General features: G+C 35.9%; 1 protein-coding gene across 4 annotated transcripts in view; it reads right to left on the minus strand.

The window, feature by feature from the left end:
* The window catches only part of NLGN4X (neuroligin 4 X-linked), a 182,053-nt gene that overhangs the window by 79,702 nt on the left and 85,806 nt on the right, over positions 1-16,545 (minus strand). For 3 of the 4 annotated variants that reach the window (XM_075057340.1, XM_075057338.1, XM_075057339.1), the window contains one exon: positions 2,662-2,721. The exons of the other annotated variant lie outside the window; for it this stretch is intronic. In XM_075057340.1, coding sequence (XP_074913441.1) covers positions 2,662-2,721 — 60 coding nt within the window. The remainder of the gene's footprint in view (positions 1-2,661; positions 2,722-16,545) is intronic. 4 annotated transcript variants of the gene reach the window in all.

The raw sequence follows: 16,545 nt of genomic DNA on the forward strand, positions 1-16,545 counted from the left end.
ACTACCTCAGTTAGGAACTTATGTTCTCTACAGAAACAGTGGGAACAGGGGCTAAGCTCCTTTAAAAAGCAGAGGGCAATTCAGCAAGCTGCCATTAGATATACACACCTTTTACAAATAATTCAGTGTATCTGCATGTGGTATAGGAGCACTTCTTTCAATCATATAGTACAACACCCAAGGGAGAGCAGAATCTCTGACTATTGGATCAGGATTAAACAAACAAAAAAACCGAATGTTCTCTTTTGGGTAGGATAGGCATATATTGAACAGTGGAAAAGGGAAGTGGAGGAAGAAAAATCTGAGCTAAATACCTAGAAGTAGGGCACCTGGGTTTGAAAGCCTTCCAAAACTCTTCCTTCTCAGGTTTGTTAGGAAATACTCAAAGATACCCAGAACATGATCCGCAATGAGGTACCACATATATAATATTATTTTGTATATGTGGAACTAATCTCAGCATATTTAAAGGTAATTTTTGACTGGTTATATTTGTATGGCCTACTTTTACTTTACTCATGTGTACGTACTACCCTAAATATCAAAAATTGTCAGGTAAGTGCAAGGAATGTATGTCCAGGCTCCAATGTACACCTGTTTAGTTGTCAGAGTTTAAGGCTTGTCATAGAATCTGCCTTATTTACATAAAAAGATATATACTTTACATATTGTATTTTATGTGTTTTACTTGAGCAGCAGAACAAACATTTCTGTGATAAGATCTTTTTAATTGTTGTGACTATAAGAGTAATGCAGCCATTAAACAGATCATATAAAGCAATGAGGTGCATTCTAGTGGATGTATTTTTTTTTTATTCTCAGCATTTTCAGCAAACTACATGAAAGTGTTTCTTCTGTGAAGGCACAGCTAAGCCCTCAAAAAAATGAAAGCAACAATTATTTAACACAATTATTTGTGTTACTGAATTACCTTTCCCTTCTCGCTCCAAACTCTCATGGCATGATTTGTTGTATTTAATCTTTCCTTATTACATAGTTCTACCTCAGGGTTGAATCTTTCACTGCTGAAGTCAATGGGAGGTTTCCTCTTCCCTTTCAATGGGAACATGATTAGCTTCAACATAAAGGAAATGAGCTCCATGCTTTATGTGCGTACATCTAAAATGGATGCCCTTGTTAATCATGAAACCCTAACATTTTACAATTTTTTAAGAAGCCTGAATAATAATGTATTCAATATCTATCTTAAATTTTTAAAGCAATTTTGGTTTTGCTTGTTACTTATCTTTTGCTTGAAAATTAACTACAGAATTTGGTATAGAAAATGATGATGCCATCATTTAAAGAAAAGCATATATTGCACAGAAATAGGAAGGTGACATTCGGAAAATAACAGAGTAATTTTGGAGTATTCCGCACAGCATTTTTGTGTTATAAGAAATAGTGTAATTCAGCAATGAATGTGGTACAGTAGAGGGCAACCAGTGGGAATTGAAGACCAGAGATTTTTATTACGGTATTTTATATATAGATAGATTAGCTACAATTGAGCTGAACTCCTAGGAAAAGAGGAGATAGTGTCCTCGCTGCAGTATACGTGATTCTAAGGGGAACAGAGAGGACAAATTTTTCAAAGTTATTTGAACTGATGTCAAATAGAAGAAAACAGGAAAAAAGACATGGAATATCACTTCAGATTGGCCAAGCGTGAGAGGATTAAGAAACACATTGGTTCAAAAACAGACCAATAAACTACCCAAGGTTGTTATCTTCTCAATTAATTTGAAAATATTTTTCTCGATTTGGTAAATATTTAAAGTAAAATAAACTGTCAGTGTCACTTTAATGAAAAGGAAGGGTGAGAATAGAGGAAGATTTCATGACTTCTTTCTATTTCAGTGCATCCTAAATAGCTTTGCTGTGCCAAGGCAAGAAAAAAGTATTTCCTTGTAAAAATTTTTTGGGGTACTTCACTGTGAACTTTAACATTTCCTTTCAGGGAATCCAATCCAACTCTGAAAGAAGTCAATGGAAATGATTGTCATTGATTTCAGTGGGAATGTGGTCAGAGTCAGAACGAATGTATCTCAGAGGCTAGCTGATTACAGGAAAAAAAAATAAAGCAACATCAACAGCTTCCTTTATTTTTGTGTCCTGAAATAAACCACATCCTGTGAGAAAAAAATAAATAAGTAAATAAAAATAGCAAAGACAAAGCACAATTCAACTGCATCAATGTACAGCATGTGCACTGGGGAAACAGTGGAAATGAAAGGAAGGATATATGTGAGTTTTTTCATGAATTTCAAACAGGTGAATTTACAAAATGTGTAGGATGCAAAAGAGCACATGCATGTTTTTAAATTCCATTTTCTCAACCTAAGAAAGAATAGGGGGAAAAAGTATGTGGTTTCAAATAATATTTGTTACTCACTTCACACACATTTAGGAACAACCTTTACACCTATGTCACAGAGGAACTGCAGTCATCTATATGCTAATTTGGATTTTAAAAAGAAAAACAATGAAAGTAATTTCTAAAGAAGAAAATAAAGAAGCACACTGAAGTGTGCTTCTGCAAATAAGGGACTAAAAATCATGTTGAAATAATAGCAATAACAATAACAATTATTATTATAATAAAAATTAAAAAGTTTATGTTCATGCATCAGGGTTGAGCTTTGAAAAAACAAAAAATACCTTCATCTTCACCACGATCATTACTGGTTATATCATCTGCGCTTTTCTTTGTGTTGGCTCCTGGGATCATAGTGAGGAGGAGAATAAAGGGAAAAAAGAGAATTCAAAAACAGCAGGTTCTCAAAAATAAAAAAAAAACACTAGTACAAAAAAAATGTAACAAAAATGTCAAAATCTGTTACATTGGAAATTGAAAAACAAAAAAGATGCAAACTGCACATAAACATAAAATGTCAAGAAGAACAAATTGAAAATATTTGAAAAAATGTATCGTATTCTGTGACAATGCAGTTACTTCAGTTAAAAGTGATTTCTGCAAAAACAAAATTAATGTGCTATTAAAAAAGAATAATATAAACCAAAAAAGTATATTAAAAAATTTACTAAATTATGTTTCTACACAAGAAATGCAATTTATTTCATTCTGTTCTGCAACCTTGAAGAACTAATGCCTTCAGTCACTATTTTCAATGACTTAACATTTTATTCATCCTCATTAGGATTTATTAAGAATTAGCCACAACCTGAATTTTAAATGGAACCAATGCAAATAAAATTATCGAGTCTTACACAACTTGAATGGACCAAGACAAACCATAAAGACCTCCTTAAAATTTAAACTTGCTTCCAATAGGAGCAAAAAGATACTTCAAATAACAGACTGTAAACAAAGGTGAAAGAGATTTGAGTCAATCCCAGACATGAAATTGGTCCAAAAGTAGACTTGGTTCCTATTATACCACATTTCACGCTCTTTAGAAAAACCTAGAAATTTACTGAAAACAGTTACTTACCATGATAAAGAACTTGCACTTAATTATTAGAAGATTTAGTAAAGTATATATTTTAATTTGTATTCAGTATGCTTTCTCAAAATAGTTTTGAGGTGTACACATGCACAGACACACACACATACACACACACGTCTATACATGCCATAGCCTGTGCTTATGGGAGCAAGAGGAAATAAACATAGTTTTCCCCACCCCTCTCCTTGGGCAATACTTGTTTTCCGACTAAAAAAAAAAATGACACCAAGTTATCCTTGCAACCAACGTTTCATTATACTGTGCTTGCTCCTGTAGAGAGTAGCCCTCTGTAATGTAAAAGGTTACTTGATAAAAGAGTGAAACACAAATAGGAAACTCAATTTCTAATTTAGTTCAGAAATGAAATATGGCTACTAACCAAATAAAATGGTCTAAGTCATCAGACGTAACAATTTTTTTCCTGAATTGTCCTTATTTGGAAGTGTCTTTTTAAGACATACTGAAAAGAACACTATACTTTTTTTAACTTGTTTATGTGTGAGTTTGTATACGAAATCTGAATATGTCACAGAGACATCATATTTAGCTAAAATAAAATAATTATTTTATTACTTTCTTTTATTCTACTATTTAAAATGTCCCTCTATCTCTCACAATTTAAGGTTTCAAGTAAACTTCAGTCCATGATTGTGAGACAGAATGCGGTTAATTGTTACTACAGTGCTTAAGATTTGCTAATACAGTTTAGGGTTCTGTGCATTGGTTTGCTTGTCTTCTTGATACAGACAGAATACAGATTTTCTATAGAAATTTTCTGGAAACATCACCATTTTATATGTAGTGACAGTGATTAGTGAGTCAAAATGTGAAAAGCAGTGGCTGAGACTTCACCTTCATACAAAGCCTGCACCTTCAATGCAGTTGTATACAAATTATTGTGTTATGTAGTACACAAGTGCATTCAGTTATACAATTATATGTATTCAGTACATAATTAACTAGGTAAAAATATCACTGCCAGTGAAATACAGATGCTCTCTAATCTATCAATTTCTTTGAGAAATGTTAGATGCAGGCTCTAAGTGTCAATCACCGTCCAAGTTTTGCCCTTTTTTTAAAATAGTTTTCCAAATTAGCTGTAGCCCAATAAAGGTTGAATCCTTTCTCAGGTGCTACCCAAATATAATTAGTTTTGTATTTAGATATAAGTACTCCACCTATAAATTGCCCTTAAGCTGTTTTGGATTCTTGTAAAAAACTAATGAGAAATAATTACTCATAGATAATAAATCCACCTAGACACAAGTTTGAAAGCACGTAACAGAAGAAACCTTGATCTTATTTCACCCAGTGAGGTAGTTTTCTAATTGTTTGATTAAAAAAATATTATAATCATATGCAAAATATAAAATAAACTACCACATAATATTCCTATGAATTAAAAAATAACAAAATCAGTGTGATCCTATATATATAGTGCCTGTAGACAAAAAAACTATGTAAAATTATTTAGACTGTAATCCATATTTAAAGTAATTTGAGTGAAAGAAGTAGATGTGTCCCAAAGCATTTTAGTTCAGCTACTACCACTCCCAAAATCATCAATATATATATCAGTAACATATTCCAAGGATTTTCTCTCTAATATGCTTCCTGAAGTGACTCTGGTTCACTGTGCTTCAGAAAGAACAACACAAGTGTAATGAGAATTTAGAAACTGTCACCACACCTTGGTACTAGATGTGATGAGACACAAATGACATGTAACACAGGTATGTGGCATAAGGTTATCTGCAATATTTGAAACTTTCTTTATTTCTTTTTTAATTCTTCACAGCTTGAAGAAATCATGGAGTAACCAATTTTCAGAACAACTTAATATAATTCTAAAGTGTATTTAATTACAATGTGAGTGGGAATGCTGTTTCTCCTACGTGCTGTGGAACAATTTTTCATTTTTTCTATTGGTAACTGAAATACATTTTTATAACTAAGTTCTTTGGTTTAAGAGGGTTTTAAATTCGTTTTGAGATCTGATAAAATGGATTATATCACTGAGTTCTCAAATGGGGTTTCTGTGTTCCTGCCACATTGGATTTTTTTCATACTGTGGGTACTAGCCATATAATCAGAATCATAAAATCACTTAGGTTGGAAAAGACCTTTAAGTTCATCGAGTCCAACTGTTAACCCAACACTGCCAAGTCCACCACTAAACCATGTCCCTAAGCGCCATATCTACACGTCTTTTAAATACCTCCAGGGATGGTGACTCAACCACTTCCCTGGACAGCCTGTTCCAATGCTCAACAACCCTTTCGGTAAAGAAATTTTTCCTAATATCCAACCTAAACCTCCCCTGGAGCAACTTGAGGCCATTTCCTCTTGTCCTATCACTAGTTACTTGACAGAAGAGACCAGCACCCACCTCACTACAACCTCCTTTCAGGCAGTTGCAGAGAGCGATCAGGTCTCCCCTCAGCCTCCTTTTCTCCAGACTAAACAGCCCCAGTTCCCTCAGCCGCTCCTCATCAGACTTGTGCTCTAGACCCACTGTACGCACATCCTCTGGCTCACGTTTCCTTTGATAATGAATAAAAATCTCATTCAGAAACAGATTTTCTGTGGTTGCAAGTCTTGCCAGACGTATTCACAATTTATCCTACATCTTCTTCCATTCAGATAATATGTATCGTATATATGCAATGTAGTCAGCTCCCATGCATGCAGTTTACCAGTGCTTGCACTTTAGGTATCCATTCTGAAGCCTCTAACAGCAGCAAAAAATTATCAACTACTGCTTAAGATGATGCCATTTCTTTGCATTTTATATGTAATTGCTCCATCTGTCACACAGTGTACCTTTTGACCCCATTTAATTTTGGGAAAGCGCTCAGTTTTCAGAAATCACACAGCACATTATTAGTTGTATGACCTCCTAGTTTCACACAGAGCATGCTCAACCTTCTGGAAACTTCCAGCTCAAACCAGATTAATACAGGTTTTAATAGTCATTCTCTCAGTGATATGTCTTATTTATACAGCCATTTCAATAGATGTCTAAAGCTCTTGGTTTCCCATATCATGAGAACTATTACAATTTTACAGTCAGCTCAAGTCAACAGTTCATTACAGTCTCGAGGGAGTATTAGGGAAAGCAGAACTGTACTGTACTTTCTGCATTTCTCCCAAGACTGGTGGGTTAGCTTTACTTTGAGTCTCACTTAGTGCACAAGTCTTAAGTCATTTTATGTCCAAAAAGACGGGTCTATCAGTGGGGGAGTTTGGCTGTCATAACACTGTCCCTGGCTCACGGCTATGGCCAAGGGTCTCCAGCTACCTTTATAGCTGTACCAAGAAGTTCTCATCCAGCAGCTGAAGAAAGATCAAAAGAGGCATTTGGCATTTCAAACAGGAGTGGAGGAAAACGATTATTGAGAGTTACAGCTTGTCAGAGTGTCTGAGAAGTTGGCCATGGATCACCTACGTTAGGAGAGATCACAAAGAAAGGCAATGTATCTATCCATATATCTGTATTTTTAGAAGCCTGTTGCTTTGAATTGGAGAAAGAGATATATATGCATATTGTCTAGATTTAAATAACCATTATTTCTTAATTATTTACTGAATACTGGCAACATGTGTGTGGAATTGTGTGTGGGTGTATACATATGTGCACATACACATATATGTACATGAAAACGCTCTATACAGTCAATACTTGTCCAGAAAGAACACAGGTTTATTCTCTGGCACTCCCTTCACATAATGGTGTTAAAATGAAATTATAATCTGTCAACAGTGTGCATAACTCCAGCAAACAGTCACATTCAATTTCAAAGCAGTCTTTAACCATAAATTAGATGCCTTCCATCTCTCTCCTAAATAATATGAAGACTTAGATTCCTACTGTTCTAGGTAGTTTTTAACATGGAAGCCAATGAAAGCTCAGAATTTCACTTAAATTTGCCTGAATTAGATTTGTTTTGTTTTGTTTTTTTTTATTCCTATATTATCACTGAATAGCAGAAGACACAATTACAGTGGCCATTATTCTAATACCATTAACAACAACAACAAAACCATTTGAGTTGCAACTGCTATCTCTGTATAGGAACAGCATTTAACTAAGGAATATGTAACATAATTGAATTTGTGTTCTTAATGACTCCAGCTGCAACACACACACAAAAATCGCTAGAATTCCAGACCACAGCAAATGTGTAGATGCTGCTATATTGCCAGGAAATGATTATTTTCAAGAAAAGATAATTAAACGACAATTTTGTATCATATTTGAAATTGGATGGACTGTAAGAAAATGCAGCAAAAAGCCCTACAGAGTTTTTTGTTCCATGCATTAGTAAGGTTTAAAACAAAAAGAAAATGCTATTTCACAGGCTTTTTTAGTTTTAGAAAACTAATTTAAAAATCTACATAGAAACTTCTATTGCAAGCAAAAAATTCTAAGGTTGAAAAAGGGGTTGCATAAAAAATATGAAATTCTAAAATTACCTCAGCTCTGTACTCTATGTTGCCTACAGGTTTTGATTACATGATTACACATACCTTTGTTTTCAGAAAAATTGCTTGCATCTCTGTGCATTAACTGTTCCATGTACAGAGAATGAAAGCAGGTTGAAATTCTTAACATTTTACAAATGGTAGTATTCTGTATACTGGTCCTCCCAAATAAAGATAGAAATAATGACTGCTCCATGCCCTAAATTGTATGCTTCCCACAAGCTGTTTTCCCGGACAACAACAAGTGCATTAAATCAGTCCATCACTCAATTTCACATGCTTTAAATGAGGTTATATCTTCCAACAAGTTAATACAGGGCAATGGAATATATTAATTGTCACACGGTGTGACTGTGCTGTCCTATATAGTTCCACAGAAGATACAAGCACTACAAGGGATGTTGTGGAAATAATTATTTACTACCATTTAATAAGAGTTATTAGTTCTGTGACTGATACGGGAGTGCCTTTCCTTACAAGTTTATTCCACGCCAGTATGTTGACAGAGATTCATCTAAGCGAAGAAAATATAATATTCACACAGATTCCAGGGCAGGGAAAATCTTCAAACTATCTGTATAGATGATATGTGATCCTGATCACTGGTTAGGACCAAAAAGAGGTTATAGAAAATAGCAACAACTGTTATCACTTAGGACCTATGTTGTTAGATGAAGTTTTGGCCTGTCTACATTCTGATAATAATATTCTGTATTCAGCAGCTAAATGCTACTGACTCTTATTCCAAGTAAGATGCAAAAGATAAAACCTTAACTTATGTAACTTTGGGCAAATGGGGTATCTCTTCCCGTTTGTCAAAGTTTTCAAAGCTTCCTATATATCTCATTTTTGGAAAGTGAGCCATTCGTTTTAAGAAGATTGTTAAATATAGGTATGAAGAAGATAAACACTGGCATTGACAGTGGACGCTTGTCATAGCTACTGAAAGAAACACACCCGAAAAATATTTCTTATTCTGAAATTCTTATTTAGATTGTGTTTATTCATCCTGGAAAAAAATATAAACCTAATATGTTTTATCTTTCACCATGTGTTAATCCATTTTTGTACATTTTTTACCACCCCACCCCCTCAAATTGGTTTGAATAAAAATCACTGAGAATAATAATTTTAAAAAAATATTAAATTAAGGTTTAACAGATTGCTTTTATTGATAATTATGAATAGATAAATCATTATTATTTTAGAGGATTAATAACTAATATAGAAATGAGGTAGCTACATAAATTCAGTAATTTTTTTTATAAGGATTTTTATTATGCAAGTTACGCCACATCTAGAACTTAAATTCTTCTAAATACAGTACATTGCTTTGACATAACCATCTATAATGGCTCAAAAGAAAGAAGGCATTGTGCAGCCTATCCTTTCAGTGACCTCCAACAGATACGGGGAGTGTTTCTTGTACTTTGAGTGTAACTGAATCTACTCTATTTGATGGAGGACTGGACTGAGCCTGCAATGCTTATTGATTGAATAATGAAAGACTCATTAAAAAGCATAAATCTACCACATAGTTATTTAAATTAATTCAGAGGGAAGCACATATTTTTCTGTACAAGCATCAGGAGGAACACTGTCAGTATGAAAGTGTGGCAGTGACCTCAAATAGCTTACATTTCTCTGCTAAATTGGTGCACTTGATGAGGTGTGAATGTAAAAATGCTAACTTGTCTGAGTGCACAGTACTGCTACGCAGAAGCACAGCAGTTGCTTTCACCCATCTCACCTCTCTCATCAGCGAAACCATTTTGAAATTTGGAAAAGACACCTACATGCTACTTTCTTGAATTACAACGTCCAAAATACAACAATCAGTTTGATATACTGAAATGTTTAAAAACACACTCTTTTCCTCTGTGTTACTTACGGTGTCTCAGTGCTGGCAAAGCTCTTAGGCGCACGCACAGTTTTAAGCATATGAGAAGTCCTGTTGACTTCAAATAAAATACCAGTATGCATAAGCTTCAGCACTGTGATGAAGCTGGCTTCAGTCCTGTCTGAGGACCGAGAACATGAGTAAGTCTACGGTAAATACTGCAGTAAAGATCCAAGAACATGAGAGCCCCTGTAGGATATATAAATCCCACTGCAAAGTTTGTCCAGAAGCGTATGTGATACACTGCACTGGCAAGTCAGCGGGTGTAAGATATGGGTAGAGTACAATTAGCTGCAGAGGGGCATAAGGTTGTTAACATGATGATTATACTACAATTAAGTTTCCAAGAATGTATAGGACTTCTGAATTAGAAGACACAAATCAACATATGTTATTCCCAAGCCTGGATGTAACTACACCCTAGGTAATCTAGGTAACCAGACTGCAGAAAGAATTGACTAATGTTGACCTAACACTACCTATAACTAAAGGGTGAGTACTTTCAAATAAGCTTAAGAGATAAGTACCTATGTCCCATTTAAAATGAACATGAATGAATGAGTAAAAAACCCCATGAATTAACATCCAGTTTTAATAACTAAAGGTAACTGTTACACCCTCTCTGCAGACAGCTGAACAACACAAGCACATACTCTGCATTTAACAACTGCTGGTGAAGTTGTTTGTGCAAACCCTCCCTTTGGGCATTTGTAGGCATCACTGGAAGCTGTGAGCTGAATAATCAACTCTTAAGAATACCTCTAATTATTTGATGCAGCTATTTTAATTCTTCATTTTGAACACAAGCTCAATTTGCAGTTGCCTTTGGAGAATTCAGGAAATAATTGTGTTTGTTATTTCAGTGGATCCTGTGAGAATGTAATTTTATTCTGTTGTAATAGATAATATAATATTTTGGCACCACATTCAATTCTAATTTTGATGTTTACTGGATCTCTGACATCTTAGTTTTTACTTGGGAATCATGGAAGTGTTAGTTACAGTCATAAGACATCCAAAGGAGGTACATGCAAAACACCATTCAGTGGGGTTTTTTAGGTTTTTTTAGCACATACCCTAGTGTTTTCCATTTTTTCTCTACTAGATTTCAATGGCATCTTCACCTACAAATAACAATGTAGTAACTCCTACTGGAATTAGCAATATCAAACCAACTAAACAATTAGACTATCAAAAACTAAAATGTTAATAAAAAGGAGTTAAAAATTAAAAATGAAAAGAAAAGATGGGATAGAATATACTATAGCTATTTCATGGAAAACCAGATGTAAGGTGGATATGATGAAGAGCTTTATAATCCGAAATATGAATATTTAATTATTCTAATGCTTCCAAAATAGTACACGTACAGAAAAGATTTTCCCTAGGACTGCATAGCAGATGCCTAGGAAATAAGATAGAAACTGGAAAGAAAAGTTCATTTACACATTTTATTCATTATTACTCAGTACTGAAAACATACATGACTTTGCCAAACAAAAATTAATGTCTTTATCGCAAAAAACTTACACTGTGATAAGATACCAAAGAAAATACTGACTGCCAGCACTTCTAAATAAAATATAGAGAAACCATACTTTTAAAGAAGAAAATCTTGCATTCTATTGTTCATTATTTCCACAGAAGGATAGTTGAAGATGACAAGGTATCAGAATCAGGCTACTTAAAAAAGTGCAACTCTATCCAAATGTCAGGAGATCGATTTAGAGGGTAACAAGCAAGGACTTCATGAGCAGACCACTTCCCAGTCTCACTAGGATCCTGGAAATTAAATGGAGCAGACCTAGACTTAAAAAAAAAAAAACCTAGAAAGAGAACAGAAATTTCTTTTATGTTCACATTATTGTTTGTGAGGTTTTAGCTTGTGGCACGCAACATTAGTGCATGCAGCATTAATGAGGTTGTAGGACTTTATGCATAAAGTCATCATAGGATTTTGATTTTCATTAATCTATACTAGCCACAACTTTAAAAAATACATTCAGTCCTGTGAGAGACCGAAAGAGTTCATGTCTCAAACATCATGGTGGGGCAAGTTCTGCCTAATTACGAACTCTGCACAACAACGAACCCTGCCTAGCACGGAACCACAGGTGAAAAGAAGCCGATCAGCCCAGATCAGCAACGGGACAGGGAGGCCATGCCGCAGGGCGCGCAGCTCTGTGTCGGGATACGCTGTTCTGATACGCTGAGCAGGGCAGCTCGCCCTGCATGGCCAAAGGTCAAACAAGGGTTGAGCCTGCAGGGAAGGGGAAATGACTCCCCAGACGACCCCCAAGCCCACCGACCCATTTCCTGGAAGGTTCTGAAAGCACAAACCGTGCATGACACCTAATTAGCCTAATGAGGTCGAGCGCCCGCCCAAAGGAGGGACAAGGATGATAAAAGGACACAAACCGAAGTCCCACGCGCGCGCCTACTGGAATGGACCCCTCGACTGACTGGACCAACGCTGGACCCAGAACCAGTGAAATCTTTCTCTTTTCTTCTTTCTGTCTCGCTCTCTCATTCTCTCTCCTTTTCCATAATCCCTCCACCTCATCCCTTTAGACATAAACCGTTGACCAAGTCTGGGACTAGGAGCGGATCCAGCCACCCCTCGGCTCCTCGGTGAGAAGGAATCTGGAAAGCAAGGAGGTCCGCTCTGAACCTCCTGACCCAACGGGAGGGCTCTCCTTATTCCCTGAATTGATTTATATGGTCACCATGGATTACACGGGTTACTGAGGTAGTCTCATGCCAATTCCTGTTGTAAGAAACCCCACCACCTGCTGTTATGCCTCCCCAGTTCAGTTTGCTTCTGTCATGAAGAAAATGTTTAACTGATCGTTTGGTGTCATTTCACCTTAATATAGCCCAAGGGAATTCTGAACTCAGCACGACTCCCTGGTCTGTCCAGCCCGGGTTGTGACAAGTCCGTATAGTTGGAGCTTGAAAACACAATTTTCTGGCAGTACTTTTCTGTCCTCCACTTGTTAAGATTTTTAGATGTTCTCACAGAAAAATATTAGAGAAGAGGGATGAAGAGGGGGGAAAGCACAGACCAATATTGCAGCATTCCGTATTATTTACATTCTAACTGCTTCAAAGCGTAAGTTCTGAGCATATTATGAAACTGTGAAATTTTATCTACAAATGTTAAAGCTGAACAAGGATCCTTTTGATTCTTACATGCTATATAATTATTAATTATATTAAGCTAGCATCAAAACAGCTAGTCAGAATCATGATTTGAACTTACAAACTTCAACACCACAGCACTGATCTCAGTAGTGTCTGATCCACATAATCGCCATTACTTGATAATATCAGTTAGCTAGTTTCGCTGCATACTATTTTTGTGGTTATATATATCTATTCTGGTGGAATAATCTTTTCCTTATTGACCAAAGATAAGGAGAATTCATGTCTTATTTTGGTTTTCCATTTTGCAATGTTCCAAGCAGAATCTAAGCTTAGTACTTTCAATTTTGGGGTTCATGCTTTACTCAAAATTTAGAAAGGAACAACAGTAGCTTGTAAATTGTCATTATGGGACAGAACTAGGAAATGAGAAGCAAATAAAAAGTCCTGTATGATATAGTTACTACATGGCATGTGCCATTTGGTACCATACAATATTATATAATGATATAATATCAATATAATATCAATATAATATAATATGATTTTCCTATTCCACCTGAAGAAAGACAAGTTGAATTTTGCATTTAAAGGGAATCGTATATGAACTATATAGACTCATATGGGAAATAATACAGCTTCTGTATGCAATTACTTCTAAGAAATTAAATTCCAATCTTCTTTGGCTAAATATGAACAGTTCTTGTGAAAAGGAACAGGTCAAGCTTTTCTTCGTTTTTTTTAAGCAATATTATTGTATGTGTGCTGATGTTATCTGTTGTCCTATGTACTTCACTTACAGGAAGAAAACAGAAATACTGGCACCACAGCCAACTTCTCTACCACTGACAGCAGCAAGAAGAAGGTATCAGACTTAAAAGCACAGCAAAAAGATTGCTGTGATCAAATCTCTCAGGGTGATACTTCACTTTTCTCCTGGCATTGATGATGGTTCCTACCCAAGCTCAAAGCCTTCTAACAAAGACTATGTGGTGTAGCAGGATGAACTTACTCTGTGCCCTTGAACTCTCCCCTCCACTCTAAAGAATACCCAATTTCTGCCAACTGTTTCTCACCTGAAGCAAAATCTGAAAGAAAAAAAATAGCACCAGGTAAATGGTAACTTTTGTAGTAGTTGTTGCTCAGCTGGGAAACTGCCAAAAGGCAAATTTCATTAGTTTCACTGTGTGTGTATGTGGTTGTACATGTGTGTTGTCTGTGTGACATTTGTCATGTTCTCACACTCTTTTTAACCTTCCATGCCTGAAAAGGCTGAAAATGTCCACTGTGTTGTGTTTTGCTTTGCAGGCACCACAGTGGGTAATTTCATACTTCTTACCCGCAAACCCCAATAAAATTGGCCATAGAAAGTGGAGGAAGGAAAAGAAAGGAAATCAACTGAGGCAAATCATGCCTGACTAATCCAGTGGCCCTCTGTTACGGAGTAACTGCATCATTGGATAAGGGAAAAGCTATGGATGTCATCTACCTAGACTTCTGTAAGGTCTTTGGTATGGTTCCCCACAACATTCTTGCTGCTAAATTGGAGAGATATGCATATGATGGATGGACTATTAGATGGATAAGGAACTGGCTGCATGGCTGCTATCCAAAGGGTTACAGTCAACAGCTCAATGTCCAAGTGGAAACCAGTAACTAGTGGTGTTCCTCAAGGGTCCATACTGGGACCAACGCTATTTAATATCTTCATCAACGACACAGCAGGATTGAGTGCACCCTCAGCAAGTTTGCAGATGTCACCAAGCTGAGTGGTGCAGCTGATACGCTTGAGGGAAGGGATTCCATCCAGAGGGACATTGGCAGCCTTGAAAAGTGGGCCCATGTGAACCTCACGAAGTTCAACAAGGCCAAGTGCAAGGTTCTGCACCTGGGTCTGGGCAACTCCGAGTACCAATACAGACTGGGGATGAATGGATTGGGAGCAGCCCTACAGAGAAGGACTTGGGGATACTGGTGGATGAAAATACTGAACATGAAGTGGCAATGTGCGCTTGCAGCCCAGAAAGCCCATTGTAGCCTTGGCTGCATAAAAAGAAGCGTAGCCAGCATTACTGAGGGGTGTGTTCTTATTTTGCCTGTTTTCTAAAATCTGTGACACATTAGTTTTGGCTACGTTTAATAATTCCTGTAACAAAATTATAATGGGACATTCTGCAAAATTTGCATCTAGAGTTCAGTGCAAACATCTTTCTATGTTATAGCATTTAAATAAACCTTTTCTGTCACCCACATTTTAACTCTGATAATATAATTTTCCTAGTGATCAAAGTTCATTGCCCTTCTCTGTCCCATATTGGCTTTACCACATTTCATTTTAGTATCTCATTTCACAGGTCTCTACATGGCTTCCCTCTTCCCTTTATTATGAATTTCTGTTGTAAAAAGCAGTAATTCCAGTAACAACCCTTAATTTGTGATTCAGACTCTTGACTTTGAAAATAGGTTCCAAATCCATTAATATCAGCAGTATGGTGCAAAACAGACCATTAAAATAATTTATAATCTTCCCTCTCTCAAGAGTAGCTCACAGATTTCCACACCAAGAAAATGACATCATCTGACAAATTATTTTCTTCCAACTCTTTCTTCATTCTTTTACATGTTACTGCATCCTCTAGCACCATCCTTTTCTTCACACTGGTTAGCTTTCTGAAACAATGCTCTTACTTCTTCCTTACAAGACTTTGATCCTTCTTTTCCCTCAATCTTTGATTTCATGATGTTCTATTTTTTCAGTTAACTTTACCTGAGGGTCATGTGTAACTACCCATAATACATACTCTGCTACCCTAGACTACTGAAATTAATTCAACCCCATGCTGTCTTCAGTTATTGCTCATCTTCAGCATTCAGTAATAACTGAAAGCTATTTCAGTTTCTCTGATTTCATGTTTGTTAATCTTCCTTTGTTCTACATTTACTCTTTTTCCTCTCTCGATATCTAGTTTTACAGGAGGCAACAAGATAATATGCATTTCTCTTAAGAGTACCCAGGAATTAAAAATACGCAAAAAAGAGTTACAACAAGCCATATTTTGATAAACTGAAGTGTCAGAAGAGTGAACACTAGCACCTATATCCCTAGATCCATTAAGGATAAACCAGTATTTTATTCTCAAAAAGGATTTGTGGATGAAATTATTGAACTGCCAGTGAAATACTTCAGTGTCTAATTAAAATAGGCTACTATAATAGAAGATTAGTAGGAACAGATAATGTGCATATTAAAATCAAGAAAAATAACATTACTATAGCCTAAGGAAAAGAGCAATTAAAAGCATCATAAAGCATTTAGATACATAGATAGAAAATAACCCACAGCTGTCTTTAAAGAAAAAGCACCACTCTTTGATCTGCTAGAAATCTTTAGGCCTCTCCATAGAATACTTGATGAAAGAAACTTGTCGATAAAATTTATTTGGGTTTTCAAAAAGCCTTTGATAAACCCTTTTCCGTGGGAAGATGTTGAGAACGTAATTATTCACAGAGAAAGAGGTAAAGTAATGTCATGGATTAAAAACAAGC

This window comes from Buteo buteo, chromosome 25 (genome assembly GCF_964188355.1).
Source record: "Buteo buteo chromosome 25, bButBut1.hap1.1, whole genome shotgun sequence".
In the NCBI taxonomy this organism is placed as follows: domain Eukaryota; kingdom Metazoa; phylum Chordata; class Aves; order Accipitriformes; family Accipitridae; genus Buteo; species Buteo buteo.